Consider the following 19200-nt stretch of genomic DNA (forward strand, 5'->3'; position numbering starts at 1 on the left):
CTTTACCTGTTGGTATCAGCTTTATATGCTAGCGTAGCAACGACAATATTATATAACTGGACTTGGAGCTGGAGCTAATGGCCAATTGGAGCCAAGGTGTGATTCACATTTAATAAATAACGTTAAACATTAAACTTATGAGTACGACCGCCGCGTGAAGATGGGTAATTAATCACGGGTGCGATGGAGATAGGATGTGTCACGACACCGCCATGTTCCTGGGACCTGAGTAGTAACACTGCTGTGATTATGCTAACCTGAGTTGTACTGTGGTACAACTCAAATTCAGTGGTCCCTGGTTTATTGGTAGGGCCCTGGGGTCTGGATTAAATGTCCACCTTCATTTACAGCCGCTTTCACACAGTTTCTCCACTTCCATCAGTTACAAGCTGCCAGTCAGAACTAACAGCATATTAACAGCATTAATAACGGCGTGAGAGGGTCCGAGGGTTAAAGCAGGTCACCGATGAAAGGATAAACGCTCAGAGCTCGGGCCGCTGCAGTTCACATAATGAAGGCCGAAAGCTGCTCGCCCGGTCCCTCCTGCCAGAGACGGTTATTGTCCAAATCTGCTCAGTTCTTATTGAACTGTCTTGCTGAGAAATCCTTCCGAAAGCTTTTCTAATGAAGTCTGAATGTGACTCGAGCCGTTAAATTAGCTCAGGAACCGAGGAGCCGCTCAGAGGGCTACCTTAGTTCCAACTTTTCTGAAGACAGACTTCGGGAAAAGGGTTCGTTTCTCTGGTTGGATTCGCAAAGCCTCAAACGTTCAGTTTCTCAGTCTACAAAACAGTCTGTGAAGCACAAACACTGTCCAAATGTTTGTGGACGCACCTTTAAATGAGCCATTCAGCCAACTTTAAGGTTCACCCATTGCTGGACTGCCATGGAATAGGACTATCTAGAGCAGATCAACATCATGACTCTATTGGCACCATGCTGCCTAATAATGCCAGGCGTGGGCTAGTAGAGGGGTATAAAGACCCCCAGAATTGAGCTGTGGAGCAGTGGAAGAGCTGTGTTCTCTGGAATGATGATGGTGGAGGAGCTCCATCCAGTACTTTTGGGATGAGTTGGGATGTTGGGGATGGATGAGGTGGGGTGGTGATCAGCGGGTATCAGTATCAGTGGGTGGAGAAGTCTGTTGGAAGTCATGGCCATCAGTTCCATATCTATGTTGAATGGCAGTCTGTGTATCATTCATCAATACTGTAATGTACAATCTGGCCTGCACACTCAGTCATGTGCTTCCAGCCTTTCCGCCTTTACAGTTATCATGCACAACCAGTCCACCTCACTCACCTCACTGAATTCAGAGCGGGTAGACCTGCCTTGCGCTTGTCGATCAGTGTGTGTGAGCAGTGTGCTAATGTCCCCTTCATACAGAGGGAAAAGGTCAGCCTGAGTGCTCAGGTGAGGGTGTGAATCTTTAAAAGCTGAACGTCTGGAGAGCCTTGTTTTATCACAGCCGTCACACCAAGACCCTCCGCAGTCCGGCCGCGAGCGGTGAGAAACAGAGCCCCAGATCCGACCATGATGCGTTAGGATCTCAAAACAACTACAAATACTTTCTAATAATAATAATAATAATGGTTTATGATGGCTATTGAATATTCCATAACAATGAACTCATCAGATATTTTGCACCAGCATTATTTAATACTAATAATTGAACACAGTGAAGTAATCAGAATTTAATCATCTTTAGTTTACACCGAGCAGCCATAACAATAAACGCACTGATGGCTGAAGTAAACAACTCTGGTGATGATCTGGTTCCAGTAGCTCTTGTCAAGGTGTGGAAGATCAGAATAAACCCAAAAAAACATAAAGTTAGTGGTCAGTGAGAATGTCTACCAGTAATTAACTCTATATAACATTAGAAGAAACCTAAATAAACATAAAGTCAGTGGTCAGTGAGAATGTCTACCAGTAATTAACTCTATATAACATTAGAATAAACCCAAATAAACATAAAGTCAGTGGTCAGTGAGCATGTCTACCTGTAATTAACTCTATATAACATTAGAATAAACCCAAATAAACATAAAGTCAGTGGTCAGTGAGAGTGTCTACCTGTAATTAACTCTATATTACATTAGAAGAAACCCAAATAAACATAAAGTCAGTGGTCAGTGAGAGCGTGTATCTGTAATTAACTCCATATAATATTAGAAGAAACCCAAATAAACATAAAGTCAGTGGTCAGTCAGAGTGTCTACCTGTAATTAACTCTATATAACATTAGAATAAACCTAAATAAACATAAAATCAGTGGTCAGTGAGAGTGTCTACCTGTAATTAACTCTATATAACATTAGAATAAACCCAAATAAACATAGTCAGTGGTCAGAGAGAGTGTCTACCTGTAATTAACTCTATATAACATTAGAATAAACCCAAATAAACAGTCAGTGGTCAGTGAGAGTGTCTACCTGTAATTAACTCTATATAACATTAGAATAAACCCAAATAAACATAAAGGCAGTGGTCAGTGAGAGTGTCTACCTGTAATTAACTCTATATAACATTAGAATAAACCCAAATAAACACAAAGCCAGTGGTCAGTGAGAGTGTCTACCTGTAATTAACTCTATATAACATTAGAATAAACCCAAATAAACATAAAGTCAGTGGTCAGTGAGAGTGTCTACCTGTAATTAACTCTATATAACATTAGAATAAACCCAAATAAACATAAAGTCAGTGGTCAGTGAGAGTGTCTACCTATAATTAACTCTATATAACATTAGAATAAACCCAAATAAACTTAAAGTCAGTGGTCAGTGAGAGCGTCTACCTGTAATTAACTCTATATAACATTAGAATAAACCCAAATAAACATAGTCAGTGGTCAGTGAGAGTGTCTACCTGTAATTAACTCTATATAACATTAGAATAAACCCAAATAAACATAAAGTCAGTGGTCAGTGAGAGTGTCTACCTGTAATTAACTCTATATAACATTAAAATAAACCCAAATAAATATAAAGTCAGTGGTCAGTGAGAGTGTCTACCTGTAATTAACTCTATATAACATTAGAATAAACCCAAATAAACTTAAAGTCAGTGGTCAGTGAGAGCGTCTACCTGTAATTAACTCTATATAACATTAGAATAAACCCAAATAAACATAGTCAGTGGTCAGTGAGAGTGTCTACCTGTAATTAACTCTATATAACATTAGAATAAACCCTAATAATCATAAAGTCAGTGGTCAGTGAGAGTGTCTACCTGTAATTAACTCTATATAACATTAGAATAAACCCAAATAAACATAAAGTCAGTGGTCAGTGAGAGTGTCTACCTGTAATTAACTCTATATAACATTAGAATAAACCCAAATAAACAAATAGCAAGTGGTCAGTGAGAGTTTCATGATTATTGGACTAATGCTCTTTTAGAGCATTAGTCCAATAATCATGAAACTCTCATTGACCACTTGCTATATGTTTATTTGGGAAGGAAGTTAATGACTTCCATTGAAAGTTAAAGGTTCTGACATATAAAGGAAAGAATAGCAAAACTGTGTGAAATTTGTTAAAAAGTAATAAAATCAGTTAAAATAGCTTTTCTTATGTTATTAAATCCTAAAACTTCACTTCACTTCGCTGAGAGGTTGAGGTGATGACATTCCCATCACTTAACTCCTGCTCTCCACCTGGTTCTCTCAGAGCTATTGGCTTTGATTTCTAATCATGTGGAACGCTCTATAATTGGACGGGAGATTTGTGTGAAGTGGGGGAGTGGATCTTGAGCAGGGGAGTTCATAAAGTCTCAGAAGCCTCAAATGAACTGAGAGAAAATGAAGTCTATATTAGCTCTCACTCCGTTCACTCCACTCCAGATCCAGCGTATTCTAGCGGCTCACCTGGAGAAAGCTCCTGATCAATAATGAGGATTGTCTTATTGTCATTTTGATTGATTTGAACAAGCACTTAATCTTTGTTATCTCCTTTAGGCCTCTGAGGTTTTATCTGTACCTGGACATTACTATTTAGAGTGTTTTCTCTAAAAATCAATCAAATCCTTGCTTCATTTAAGTGTCTTTCTCACAGATGTTTCCTATTTAATATTGAAAGTCTTTTCTGGCATGTTCAACTGGACATTATTTAGCTAATTAAATAAATTATGAAAACTTCAGCTGATTAGCCTAATTTAAATATTTTTTGTACATTATTTTAAACAATGTTTAAATATTATATTTATTTTAAAAACTCACTATAGTACAGCTTCCACTCTTTTAATTGAGTTAGATTGGGATACAGTACCATACTTTCACTATAGTACAGTTTCAGCTCTTTAATTGGGTTAGATTGGGGTACAGTACCATACTTTCACTATAGTACAGTTTCAGCTCTTTAATTGAGTTAGATTGGGATACAGTACCATACTTTCACTATAGTACAGTTTCAGCTCTTTAATTGAGTTAGATTGGGATACAGTACCATACTTTTACTATAGTACAGTTTCAGCTCTTTAACTGAGTTAGTTTGGGGTACAGTACCATACTTTCACTATAGTACAGTTTCAGCTCTTTTAATTGAGTTAGATTGGGATACAGTACCATACTTTCACTATAGTACAGTTTCTGCTCTTTAACTGAGTTAGTTTGGGGTACAGTACCATACTTTCACTATAGTACAGTTTCAGCTCTTTTAATTGAGTTAGATTGAGATACAGTACCATACTTTCACTATAGTACAGTTTCAGGTCTTTTAATTGAGTTAGATTGGGATACAGTACCATACTTTCACTATAGTACAGTTTCAGCTCTTTAATTGAGTTAGATTGGGATACAGTACCATACGTCCACTATAGTACAGTTTCAGGTCTTTTAATTGAGTTAGATTGGGGATACAGTACCATACTTTCACTATAGTACAGTTTCAGCTCTTTAATTGGGTTAGATTGGGGTACAGTACCATACCTTCACTATAGTGCAGTTTCAGCTCTTTTAATTGAGTTAGATTGGGATACAGTACCATACTTTCACTATAGTACAGTTTCAGCTCTTTAATTGGGTTAGATTGGGGTACAGTACCATACTTTCACTATAGTACAGTTTCAGCTCTTTAATTGAGTTAGATTGGGATACAGTACCATACTTTCACTATAGTACAGTTTCAGCTCTTTTAATTGAGTTAGATTGGGTTACAGTACCATACTTTCACTATAGTACAGTTTCAGCTCTTTTAATTGAGTTAGATTGGGTTACAGTACCATACTTTCACTATAGTACAGTTTCAGCTCTTTTAATTGAGTTAGATTGAGATACAGTACCATACTTTCACTATAGTACAGTTTCAGCTCTGTAATTGAGTTAGATTGGGGTACAGTACCATACTTTCACTATAGTACAGTTTCAGCTCTTTAATTGAGTTAGATTGGGATACAGTACCATACTTTCACTATAGTACAGTTTCAGCTCTTTTAATTGAGTTAGATTGAGATACAGTACCATACTTTCACTATAGTACAGTTTCAGCTCTTTAATTGAGTTAGATTGGGATACAGTACCATACTTTCACTATAGTACAGTTTCAGCTCTTTAATTGGGTTAGATTGGGATACAGTACAGCTCTTTTAATGGCAGTGTGTGTATGGATGTAGTGATGACTGCAACACTTAGCAGGTTAGATGGCGCTACAGAGCAAGTGTGGCTCTGTAAAGCTCTTGGTCTAAAGGCCTTGGGGCTGAAACTGCTTCCGTAATTATCATTCCCAGCGGGATGCAGCGCCGGAGCAGAAAATTAAACAGTTGGCAGCCGAACTGGAACAAATAAATCAAAAGTGAAATGCTTATAAAGAGGCTTGATTAGCCCGGCTCTCAGAGTGAATCCTATCTGACACAAGCAGAGATCAGAGTTGACAGCAGGGGAGGACCGCACCTATTTACTGTTATTAGAAGAAAGGGAAGATGAAGCAGCATCTCTTAGATGCTTTTGACCCTCAGACACACTACACACAGAATTCTTCAGATTAACGGTAGACTATGTGTCCAAATATTTAAGGACACTCCTTCTAATGAATGCATTCAGCTACTTTAAGTTGCACCTATTGCCATTGACACAGATGTGCAAATGCACACACACACATAGCTTGTCTAGTCCCTGTAGAGAAGTACAGCCAATAGAATAGGACTCTCTGCAGGAGCAGTTAAACATGAACCTATCGGCACCATGCTGCCTAATGCCAGGCGTGGGCTAGTGGAGGGGTATATATAAAGCCCCCCAGCATTGAGGAGCTGTGGAGCAGTCGAAGAGAACTGTGCTCTCTGGAATGATGGATGGTGGAGCTCCATCCAGTAATTTTGGGATAAGTTGGGGAGTTGAGGGAGGAGGTGGGGTGGTGATCACCATCAACATCCTGACCTTACTAACACTTTTGTCATTGAAAGCAATCAAATCCTCACAGCAGTTCTCAACGCTCCACAATCTAGTAGAAAGTCTTCTTCTCTGGACAGTAGAGACGGTTACTTCACCAAAAGCAGGTGAAACTCTTTTTAATAGCCTTGATTTCAGAATAAACAGTGAATAAGCAAGTGTCCACATACTTTTGTCGATAGTGTATTTGTTATATATGCCTTATATGCATTATATATTGGTCATTTGAAATATTATATATGAGATATTATTAGATGTATATATCTATAGAGTAAATATTGCAGTGAAATATAGTACCATATCCAAATGTAAGTATTTATCAACAGACAAAATATAAGCAAAAATAAAAAATGGAAAATGCTGCTTGCAGAAATATTCATTAGATAGATTAGCACCTGGTAGAAGCACCACCAACAGATGTAAGTGTTTCCACCAGCTTTGCTGGTCTGCTCCAGATTGCTCACATCTCAGGTTGACCGGGATGACCCGTATAGGCCTCAATTTTCACACATTGCCACAGATTCTTGACTGGACCGAGGTCTGAACTTTGACTTGACCATTGCAGAGCATTCACCTTGGAATCACCTTGGGTCCTACTGAAAGGTGACATTTCTTCCCAGCTTTACTTTCAAAGCAGAACTGAATCATCTTGTCCTGCACCTCCCTGTATTTCCCCAGAAGATGCCCACAAACACAGAGACGCTTCCACTCCCAAAACATCATGGTAGCAGATTTTGGCCAAATTCTCCATCACAGTCTCATCGGGCCACAAAACCTTCTCCCACCTTCTAGCTAAGTCCAGGGCTAAAAACTAGGAGGGCTCTAAGAGCCTGAGACTGACAGGGGCCCTAAAAACTGTATGAATTGAGTATTTGGTCAAAACTGTTTGAGTTTGGGGGCTCCCAGGTGGTCGCTGGTTCGTATCCCTAGCAGCATTGGCAGCCTGGGCCTCGGGAGAGGGCATTTGGCCTCGTTCTCTCTAGGGTGGGTAGATGGCGCTCTCCCCCACATCACTCTAGTGCAGCGCTGGCCGGGTATACATTGGTCTTGCATGTGATTGGGTCTACATTGGTCTTGCTGGGTAATTGCCAATCTAAATTGGGGAGAAAACAGGTGATAAATCAGAAATAAATAAATAAATTAATTAATTAATTAATTTGAGTTGAGTTGTGAGGCCCAGTGTAACATCCTTTCATGGGCCCCAAAATCCCTTACATCACCCATGGCTAAGTCACCCCAAAGCTTCTTCAGTGATGGCTACAATGATGCAGACCAGCTGCAAGCACAGCTCTTCATACTGTTGACTGGTGCATCCTCACCTCAGAGGTCAGTCTCACCCACTGACCTCTGCAGCTCCTGACTGATGGCCTCTTTGTGGATCGTCTAGGCAGTGTGTGGTAGCTTCCAGACCCTCACAGCTGATCCAGCAGTGAAAGATCACTGGGAGACCCAGACACTTGGACTCAGCTGCAGATTTACAGTCTGACCAGTGGCGCTAGACTTAAGGGGGCTTTTGTAAGTCAACTTTGTGTGTCTCATTAGGTCACTACCATATAACGAGGAGCTTCCCCAGCATAAAGGGTTAAATAAGCAAGCAGCTTTCCTCAGTTCAGTCCTTTCGTCACTGAAATCGTTGAAGGCCGGCCTGAGGTGAAGCATCAGCGTGTTTGTAATTCAGACAAATCTGATGATTGTAAGATCATTCCTACAAAATCTGAACATTTTGTCCTGAAAATGTATGAAAACAAGCAACGCCAGGGACACACACAGCGGCACACACCCAGCACACACACACAGGAAAAATCCATACCCATCTGACAGTGCTGATGAAGGCGGTTACTGTTTGGACTGGAGCTGACTGTATCCACAGACTGAGTCAATACCTGCACAAACACACACACACACACACACTCACACACACACACACACACACACTCACACTCACACTCACACACTTCTCAAGAGTGAAACACAGTCACAAGAAATACAGTTTTTATAGAGTAGTACACACACAGTGGGTCGGTTCTGCTATGCTACTATCCTACAAAAGAGACCAAAAAGGGAAGATGGGGCCACACATCACACAGAGACTCACTTCTGCACAGTTTAATACACAGTTACTGTTTATTTAGTAGAATAACATATATATACAAAACAAAATAATTTACAGCACATTTTACATATTTAAATAAAATATATTTTATTAATTCATTTTTTGGTAATTTATTATTATATATTATTACTATTATATCTATAATATTAGAATTATTTTGTTTTGTTATTTTGTAATTTTTCTATTACATTTTAGAGTATCTTAACTTTAAGTTGTTTATTTTGATTAAATTGTTTATTGTTTATTTATTTTGTTGAGCGTCTTGTGGCTTTTAATTTATTTTGTTGTTTAATTTATTTATTTATTTTATATTTGATCTCCTACCTCTGGTTTTATTTATTTCATTCTGGTTTAATTAATTATATATCTATAAATATTTATTTATTTGGTGTTTTTTTTTCTTGTTTATTTAATTTCATCTTCATTTTAAGTTGTTTATTATTTATCGTTTGCATATTATATTCTAAAACATATTTTGGCTTTTTTATTTGGTTTGTTTTTTAAATTGAAATATGTTTTCTTATTTTACATACATTTGATCTTTTGACTCTGGTCTTTTGACATTGATTTTATTCTGGCTTATTTATTTATATTTCTATATTTTATATATATTCTATATTTATATATATATATTGTTGTTGTTTCTGTTACTAATTAAGTTGATTCTTGTCCTTACTGTTGTTCATTTGTTGATTTTAACAGATTTTTTATTTCTTTTTTTTTCTTTCTGTCTCTGTTTATTGTAAAATTTGCTTTGTCGACCTCGGAGTCTTGGTTCCTCTCAAGGTTTCTTCGTCTCGACCTGAGGGAGTTTTTCCTTGCCACTTTGTTGCTCGGACCCGGAGCTCTGTAAAGCTGCTTTGGGACAACATTGTAGAATTGATTTAAACGCTCAGCTAAATTCAAAATGGGTCAACCTCCCTGTATTTCTGAGTAAAAATAAGGCTTGATTGATTGATTGATTGATTGATTGATTGATTTATTAAACACCATTTTCCTCATGACAGACACTTCAGAGTCCTTAGGGAAGACTCTTGTTCTATATTGTCTGATCTGTCATGAAAGAGCTCTGGATAAGAACATCAGACAAATGTTAATGTAATTATTTCTCCCAAATATTCATTTTATTAAATAAACAAACATAATTGTGTAGGAATTAGCAGGAAATGTCAGATTTGTTGTTCACATCTACAGCACCTTTACAAGCCTGTGTTGAACAGCTATAAACACTGTAGCACAAGTCAACCATATCCCTATCCTAATCCTGCACACTGCATTCAGTCAGTCATATTTTCTGTATATTTCATGTGTATGTTTTTATTGATTATCTTTATACATTTTATAATACACTGTTTCATTGGTGTTTTTGATCTTTTTGGATATTTGTATTGTATTTCATCTTTTATTTGATCCACCCTGTTTATTATCTTGATTTTCTGTGTGACCAGACAGTAATCAAAGCATTTCACCACTTGCTGAATCATGGATGACCGTGCATGGGGCCAATAAACTTGCATTTGACTTGTAGTTGAGTTACACTATATGGACAAAAGTATTGGGACACCTGCTTTTTCGTTTTTTCCTCCGAATTCAGAGCACCAAAAATAGTTTCTCCAGCTTTTGTTGGAGTAACTGTCTCTACTCTCTGTGGAGGAGCATTGCTGTGAGGATTTGATTGCATTCTGCAACAGAGCGTTACTGAGGTCAGGATTTTTGATGAGCACCACCCCACCTCCCCAATCCTCAACTCCTCAACTCATCTCATCCAAAAGTGCTGGATGGACCAACCATCATTCCAGAGAACACAGCTAAATGCTGGGGGGCTTTATAGCCCCCTCTAGCCCATGCCTGGCATTAGGCAGCATGGTGCCAATAAGTTCATGACGGGCAGTACCTCTCTACAGGGACTATTATGACATTAGGTAGCTAAATGCATTCATTAAAAGGGGTGTCCACAAACATTTGGACATAGGATGTATGTGCACAAATAGCCCTTCAGGGGTACTTTGAGCATTGTCCACCATTCATAGCATACTTGCTGCTTTTTACATTTATTTTATGTGTATTTATTTAAACTGGTAGCTCATTGATTTGACTGCTGAACCCGCAGTGGGGGGAGGGGGGGGGACGGAAACGCACCGATCGATCGTCTGCATGGCAACACTTGGCCTTTCTCTCTGCTAATACAGATAAACTAGAGGCAGTCTTAACTGAGAGCCTGACTAATATCCACTCAGTTACTGAACACCACTGTTAACACCCACACGAGCTTCAGGCCTATCGACCCAAATGAGCCCCCGAGCTGTTTACAGGGGGCTGTTCACACCATCCACCAACCTGCAGGACCTGCAGTGGAGTTACAGCATCATTCATATCCTTCAGGAGGATCTTTATCCTGGATCCTGGAGCTGATCATCTTCGTCATGCCCTTTCGCCATCAAACATGATGAGCCAAAACATTATAACCACTCACAGGTGAAGGTAGTTGACATATTGGACGTGGTGAAAATGGGCAGCGTGACGACCTGGGATACTCTGACAAGGGTCAGGAGGTCTGAGTCGGAGGGTCTCCCAAGCGGAAAAGTTGGTGGTGGGCTCCAGATCAGAAGGTTGAGTAACTATCAAAACTGGTCAGAGCTTTTGAGGCATCCAAAGAGCTCATTAAGGCGAATCCCATCCCATGGGCTGCTGTGGTAGTCTCGGAAATGCCTAATGATGGTCACAGGAGGAACGGTCGCAATGCAGCTCTACCTTCCAAATGACAGGACTTCAGGTCAGGTCAGGTGCAGCACATCAGCATATCTGGAGGATTATTCTGGAGGAGTCTGGAGTCTTATTTAAACCTCAGATGTTTAGTCTGGTCTGCTCTTGATTGATGGTTGAAGTGAGGGGTGAAGAAGATCTCCACCATGGTCAGATCCAAAGAGCTCACTGAGGCCTTCAGAAAGAAGACCCCTGACTATATCTATATAAAAACACTGACCTTAATGACCTCAATAGCATGGGAGAGAAGAAATATCTAGCTAGATTGCTAGCTAAGTAGCTACAATCATTAGCATCAAACCCAATTGGCACCTAAACAGCATCTGCAAGTTGGCTCATATTACCTAACAAAGGTCTGCTAGCAGTGTTAGGTCATGTCCTAATAATAAAGGTGCTCCAATAAGGTTCGGAGGAGTGTAAAGACCCTTGAAATTGGTAAAGAACCTTAAAACCCTGACCTTCTAAACTCAGTAAGGTTCTTCATACATATATTTCTTATACAAAGATGGTTCTTTATGGAAACAGAAATGGTTACATTTACATTTATGGCATTTAGCTGATGCTCTTATCCAAAGCGACTGTTAGGAGTCTTGCCCAAGGACTATTATTGGTGTAGCTCAGCATAGTCACCCAGACTGACCCACCCAACCTAAACTGTTCTTCTACAGCAGGGGTATTGAACTCAAATTTGATAAAAGGTCTAGCTGATCTAGTTGGTCAAACTTCCTTAAGCCAAGGTCCAGAACATCCTAATGTCTAACCTGCATTATGATTCAGTGCCGTATCCTGTTACTACTGAAGTAGCCTGGTCGTTTTATCAGCATTTATGTAGATCAACACCAGGCTATCCAATCAAATTACAGCTCAGTTTCAATTCAGCAAATTTCAACTGTAATAATGCCCAGATCTGACTGTCTGAGCAGCGTCACATGTGATATTTACAGCCCATGTGATTGGTCTGTGAGACTAGAAACTCCAGTTGCAATCAAACACTCAAAGCTGAATAGTTCTCAGGGCTTGGAGTGGTCCAGCGGACCCTGATGGCTGCCTGCCATCAGGCAGTTCTTCAAAAAAAGAGGCGGTGGCTGGTCTTCTGGCATGTGTCAGTCCTAACCCTCCCAGTGCTGGGGGCTTCTCTCTTGATAGGGGGGAGAAGTAATGGGTTGAGCAATCTGTAATAGTGAAGGTAAATTAGGTGACCCCCCCCCTCCACCCCCTAAAATGAAACAGGTCCAAGTTATGATATGATAGGACAGCATCTGGGTCTGGACCTGGACTGCAGTCCGCCTATTAGTAACCTAATTTCTACGGCATCACTGAGAGATCCCTTGTAGCACCAGCTGGGAAACCTTAATCTGCACCTCGAAACAAGCGAAAGAAGAACTGGTGAAGTGCTGGGTCGTGGTTTTGCTGCATTACTCTGTAATTTCATTGCTGTTCAGATCCATTAGAGGCCTTTCTAAGCAATTCCGGCTTTCTAGACATCACTGGGGGACGGGGCGTGGAGAGAGGAAGGCCTAGACTGGTAAATCTGAAGTCTGTGAAGTAACTCCTGGGTTATAATCAGGCTGACACGGCAGTACGACGTTCTGTAGATATTAATTTAAATACAAACACTCTGAAAGATGGATGGATGCAGCAATTACTGCCTAATCTCACACGTTCCTTCAGAGCTGCTTCTTTAAATTCATTATCTATTCAAAAGACAAAGCCTTTCACCCAGCGGAGCGACGGCAGAAAGACAAACCCGCCATTCTTATTCTCTCCCCATAGAGCAGATAAAGAGCAGCACAATAACAGGGAAGGTAGTGGAGGGAGGGGCGGGGGTATCGTTACTCCCTGGAAAACATGCCTGTAAAGTTTCAGGAACATTAACATCATGGAAGCGTTTGAAGAAACCTTCCCAAACCTAAAAATAATAAAAAAACGAAAAGTATTGGGACACCTGCTTAGTCACTGTTTCTTCTGAAAGCAATGGTGTTAATCAGTTAGTGAGGTCAGGATGTTGGATGATGGTGATCACCACCCCACCTCATCATCCCCAACTCATCCCAAAAGTACTGGATGGAGCTCCACCATCCATCATTCCAAAGAACACAGTTCCTCCACTGCTCCACAGCTCCTCAATGCTGGGGGGCTTTATACCCCTCTAGCCCACGCCTGGCATTAGGCAGCAGGGAGCCAATAGACTCATGTTAGTGATAGACAAGCTGTGTGAGTGTGCATTTGCACATATGTGTCAGCAATGGGGATAACTTAAAGTAGCTGAATGCATTATTCTCTCTCTCTCTCTCTCTCTCTCTCTCTCCTGCTTTAATTGAAGCTAGTTTTCTCCTTAGTTCTTACTGTTTCTCCTTCTCTCTGTATAAATCACCAAAAGTACGACAGCACCCCTGCAGAAACGCTGGGGAAAGCACACACACACACACACACTCATTATTAATGAACAGTCTGAAAGCCACTGAAGCGTGGTCAGTGTGAAACCGAGTGGCTTCTGTGACTGAACTACAGATTTATAATGAAACATGCAGTGACGCCCAACAGCGTACAGCTTATACTCCTGCAGTCCTCTGATGGGGGCCTGAGAGTGGAGGGGATGGGAGTGATGGGGGCCTGAGAGTGGAGGGGATGGGAGTGATGGGGGCCTGAGAGTGGAGGGGAAGGGAGTGATGGGGGCCTGAGAGTGGAGGGGATGGGAGTGATGGGGGCCTGAGAGTGGAGGGGATGGGAGTGATGGGGGCCTGAGAGTGGAGGGGATGGGAGTGATGGTGGCCTGAGAGTGGAGGGGATGGGAGTGATGGTGGCCTGAGAGTGGAGGGAATTAAAGTGATGGGGCAAAAGGTGGGACTGAGACTGATCAGGTATGAAAGTGATGGACCTGAAAGTGATGTGGATGGAGAATGATGGGGACAGAGAGTGATGGGGACAGAGCATGATGGGAACAGAGAGTGACGGGGACAGAGAGTGATGAGAATTGAGAGTGATGAGGACTGAGAGTGAAGGGGACTGAGAGTGATGATGACAGAAAGCGATGGGGACAGAAAGTGATGGGGTCTAAGAGTGTTGAGGACTGAGAGTGACGGGGACAGAGGGTGATGAGAATTGAGAGTGATGAGGACTGAGAGTGATGAGGACTGAGAGTGATGAGGACTGAGAGTGATGGGGAGTGAGAGTGATGGGTATCAGAGACTAATGAGGACTGAGAGTGATGGGGACAGAGAGTGATGGGGACAGACAGTAATGGAGACAGATAGTGATAGAGACTCAGAGTGATGTGGACAGAGAGTGATGAGGACTGAGAGTGATGGGGACAGAGAGTGATGGGGACAGAGAGTGATAGAGACTCAGAGTGATAGAGACTCAGAGTGATGTGGACAGAGAGCGATGTGGACAGAGAGTGATGGGGACAGAGACTAATGAGGACTGAGAGTGATGGGGACAGAGAGTAATGGAGACAGAGAGTGTTGAGGATTGAGAGTGACGGGGACAGCGAGTGATGGGGACAGAGAGTGACGAGCATTGAGAGTGGTGGGGATTGAGAGTGATTAGGATTGAGAGCGATGTGGACAGAGAGTGATGAGGACAGAGACTAATGAGGAATGAGAGTGATGGGGACAGAGAGTGATAGAGACTCAGAGTGATAGAGACTCAGAGTGATGTAGACAGAGAGCGATGTGGACAGAGAGTGATGGGGACAGAGACTAATGAGGACTGAGAGTGATGTGGACAGAGAGTGATGTGGACAGAGAGTGATAGAGACTCAGAGCGATGTGGACAGAGAGCGATGAGGACCGAGGACAGTGTTAATAGGTTAAGCACGGTGGTGGTAGCATCATGCTTTGGAACTGGTTGCACAAAGTAGCTGAAATAAAGAAGACAGACTGGGAGGACCACCTCAGAATTCTCCAGAATGACCTCAATCCCACATCTTAAGGTGAAACCTTTGAAATAATTGGCTCTTCCAATAGGACAATCACCCCAAACATATATCAAAGGTGGTTGTGGAATGGATAAAGTGGGCAACAATAAAGCTTCAGGAGAGACCTTCTCAACTGTCCAACTGCCAAGAAGAGCGGTCCAATATCCAGCTAGAGTTCTGCAAGAAGCGTGTTGATGGCTACCAAAAGGGACATCGGATCAAATAGCAGTGTGCTGTACATACTGTGTCATTTTGACCCATCACTGCACCATGACTCTCATGTCCACGATGAGCGTCTGTAAACTTCCCATTGCAGCTGGTTTTCCTTGACTCCTCCCAGCAGATCCACCACATGATATACACAAAATAAAGGTGCTACATAAGGTTCTATAATTCTATTGAAGAACCCCTTTTGGTTGTCTGTAAAAGGAGCTGTGAGCGTGAAGAACCTTTAAATTTGACCTCTTTAAACCCTTAAACCCACCACTGCAGCAACAGTGTCCAAATACTTTTGTCTACACAGTGTATCTCTTTTTTATGAATGGTTCTTTATGTAACCATCAATGGTTCTTCTTTGGCATTGTAGGACTTTTATGTTTTAGAGTGTAGCCCACAAAGATCACGGCGATGGCCTTTCAGTGCTTTTTTACTTAAAGTAGTAAAAGTAGGGCAGGGTACGGACAGGTGGGTGGGCAGCTGGGTACAGGTTGGCGGTGGGCAGCGGACCTCCCATCCATCCCGGCATCCGGCTGCTGAATTCTGCAGTAAAGTGTATAGGCAACGAGTGGCGGACACGAGGGAGGGCATTTAGTTGCCAGGTTTAGCTTTAGCTTTAGCTCTCCAGGTTGCTCAGACTTGTGATTGGTCAGGGTAATGCTGATGTAACATTGACCCACTTTTAGGGCCGCCCATTCCACATGGAGAGGAGAGCAATGCTGGTGAAATCCAGAAATCCAGCAGACGTTTATTAGACTTTGGATGATCTCCATAACACAGACTTTTACACTAGGGGTCCTGAGGAGCCAGACCACCTTCATCAGACAGAAATCTCTGATTTTGGTTCCCCGGGACTTCTAATTTCAAAGTCAAAGGTGAGATAAACGACCCATAAACAACCCTGATGTGTCAACTTTACTCAGGAAGCCCCTCTGTTTAAGAGGTTTGCTGATATTCCGCAACGTTGCTCTGGTTTCCAGCCAGCAGGGCTGAACTACAGGAGCTAAAGAGACTAGACAGATCAGTGTAGTCAGCCTCTACCACCTCACTGCGGCGTCTCGGGTCTCTGGGGGGGTCGAGACGTTGCTTTTTCCAGCGTCAGCCCTTTCTCCGCGTTAATGAGCCCGTTCTGAGCTGGTAACTAATGCATAAAGAAAATGAGTCATCTGGTGTCTACTCACCGTTGGCGCAAACTTCGTACGGCTCGCATAGATCATCTTCAAAGAGACAACCTGAAAAAAAAACACACACACACACATCCCAGTCATTAGAGGGGCAGAGAAATGGCAATAAAAACAATATGAGACAATGAATTTACAATGCGGCAGATCCAATAAAGCTTGGCAGCGGTTATGACAGGCCTGAGCGCTGCGGGCAGCTGTGTATCAATATGTCATCATTATAACAAGCCTATAAAGAGAACGGTGGTTATACACACATTAATGATCCACAAAGAAGAAGGGAAGATCTCTAAACTGTATTATATTAGAGCGAATCTTCATAACGGGGGAAATTTGTGTTGCGATGAGATGCAGTTAGCACAGGAAATGTGCCAAAGCGTTTCTTTCTTCGTTAACATGATTTATGAGAAAATACTCTTTATTTAAGTGATTATTTTCATTTCCTTTTTATTGTCGGGATTATTTGTGTTTACATATGATGTATTTATAACAATATTTTTAAAAAGTCTATTTTTATACAGTTATACAGAGTCTGAGCTACCACCCCATCACACCCCGTTCTGTCCTTAAGTAATACATTACTGGTGCTGCTTAACACTCCGGGCCCTGTCTTACCCCCTGCTTGAGGTGAGTCGTGATGCTCACCGCTATCTTACACAGTCTATTTCCACTGGTTTAAACAGCAGCAGCGCTGCTTGTGAATATCTCTACGCTGATGGGCGTGGTGGTCTCGAAATGAGGGGTGTTCAGGTCAGTTTCTGGAGTATTGCTGTGTATCTCAGCAGCAGAAACACAGCAGGAGCTCCACTGACTGAAAACAGGCCAGGCAGACGTTCGTCAACAGTCAGACGTTTGTTGCTATCTCAGCAGTGAATTGTCAACACAGGCGTGTGCAGCCCGACGCTCGTACACCCCCCCACGCTTTACACCACTGAAATAGCAACCCGCCAAGGTCAGTCTGACCGCACCTGGCTCTTTTCCCGTCGTTACCATAGCAAAGACACACAGGCACGCCCAAAATCAAACTGCGCCAAAAGATCGCTAAAATAGGGCCCTCCAAGGCAGGACCTAGGGCTTTTAAGGGGTTAAATGACATCACAACGAGGTTGAAGTGTTCATGCACTGAGCATAGGGGGGGAGGGAGAGGGGGCTTTGACTTAAACCCAGTAGGGCAAGGTACGGGTGGGTGGCAGCCAGCGGGTCTCCCCAGCTACAGTGCTGCATGAGGACCTCCCGTACCACCCCATCACACTAATAATGCACTGTTGCTTTAAATTACAAAAGGTGCATGTATTTGTCACTGTACTGCTCCCGAGGAGCAGAGAGGGTAAAGGGCCTTGCTCAAGGGGCCAACAGTGGCAGCTTGCCGAGCCTGGGAATCGAACCCACAACCCTGTTATCAATAGCCCGGAGCTGTAATCGCTGAGCCACTACTGCCCCACTAGAAATCATTCAAACTGAATGGCAGGTCTGGAACCTGACCACATAAAGAACTGTGGCTATTCTAGGATGAAATTTACCACCCCATCGCGCTTTATTGTAGATATGGCTCCCATGTCTGAATAAAAATGCTGATATTTAAAGTGTCTTTTTTATTTATTTGTAATTTATGTTGTAGATTTTAATGCACAGCTTAAAAGTGATTAGATGAATGCCATCAAATCCTCACTGCAATGTTCCAAAACCTAGCGTAAGGCCTTTGCAGAAGAGTAGAGTCTGTTCCTGCAGCAAGTTCAACAAGTTCCCCATCACTACCCCTGCTTTTAAAAGCAGCTCTAGAGGAGCAGGTGTCTACAAACTTTTGGACATGTAGTGTAGGCCCATATATAAGACACTGTGGTCCAAGTGCCTTCAAGCTAGACCACCAATCTGAACCACATTACATTCAAATCCATCCTTCCATCTTCTTATCTGCTGGACTGGGCCACAGTGGGTCTGGAGAATACACAGAATCACTGAGTGCAGGGCAGGAACCCCCCTGGAGAGGGCGCCAGTCTATCACAGGGTAACTCACACACACCCAGAGGGAACTTTAGCATAGGTAGTTCCCCTGACCTGTGGGTTTGGGAGGCAGGAGGAAATATAAGAGGTTCTTGGAGGAAGCCCGCAGAGACATGTGGAGAACTTGTGGACTCCAGGCCCTGAAACAGAAAAGCAGCCCAATCCGTGATTCTGCCTCCACCATGCTTCACAGCTGGGAGGCGGCTTTGGTGCATTCCCGTTTTGTCTTATCTGTCAATGAAACGTTTTCCCAGAAGCATTCCAGAACATAAAGGTGGTCTGATTGAACTTGAGATGTGCAATTTATTAATTTATTGATTTGAAAATAAATTATTAATAATATAATAATAATAATATATTTATGTTTTTATGACAGCAGTGGCCTGGTCAGGCAATGTCATGTCCTCACAAAGGTAGAAATACAACTAAAATGTCACACACACACACACACACTGTTTGTGAGCAGGACGGGCGCGCTCACACAGAGAAATGGCCCGTCTCCGTGGAGATAACACTGAGAGGGACGTCTTGGATGACAGGAGGAAAAGCTTTGAAGTACATCCAAGCTGAGTGGCTGTGTGTGTGTGTGTGTGTGTGTGTGTGTGTGTGTGTGTGTGTGTGT

The 19200-nt window shown here is 42.1% G+C and overlaps 1 protein-coding gene across 1 annotated transcript in view; it reads right to left on the reverse strand.

Moving 5' to 3' along the window:
- ptprn2 (protein tyrosine phosphatase receptor type N2) overlaps positions 1–19200 on the reverse strand; it is a 304722-nt gene that overhangs the window by 260651 nt on the left and 24871 nt on the right. Inside the window, exon 2 of the mRNA XM_072687156.1 lies at positions 16578–16628. Within this exon, the coding sequence (XP_072543257.1) occupies positions 16578–16628 (51 nt within the window). The remainder of the gene's footprint in view (positions 1–16577; positions 16629–19200) is intronic.

Source organism: Salminus brasiliensis, chromosome 9 (genome assembly GCF_030463535.1).
Source record: "Salminus brasiliensis chromosome 9, fSalBra1.hap2, whole genome shotgun sequence".
Taxonomy (NCBI): Eukaryota; Metazoa; Chordata; class Actinopteri; order Characiformes; family Bryconidae; genus Salminus; species Salminus brasiliensis.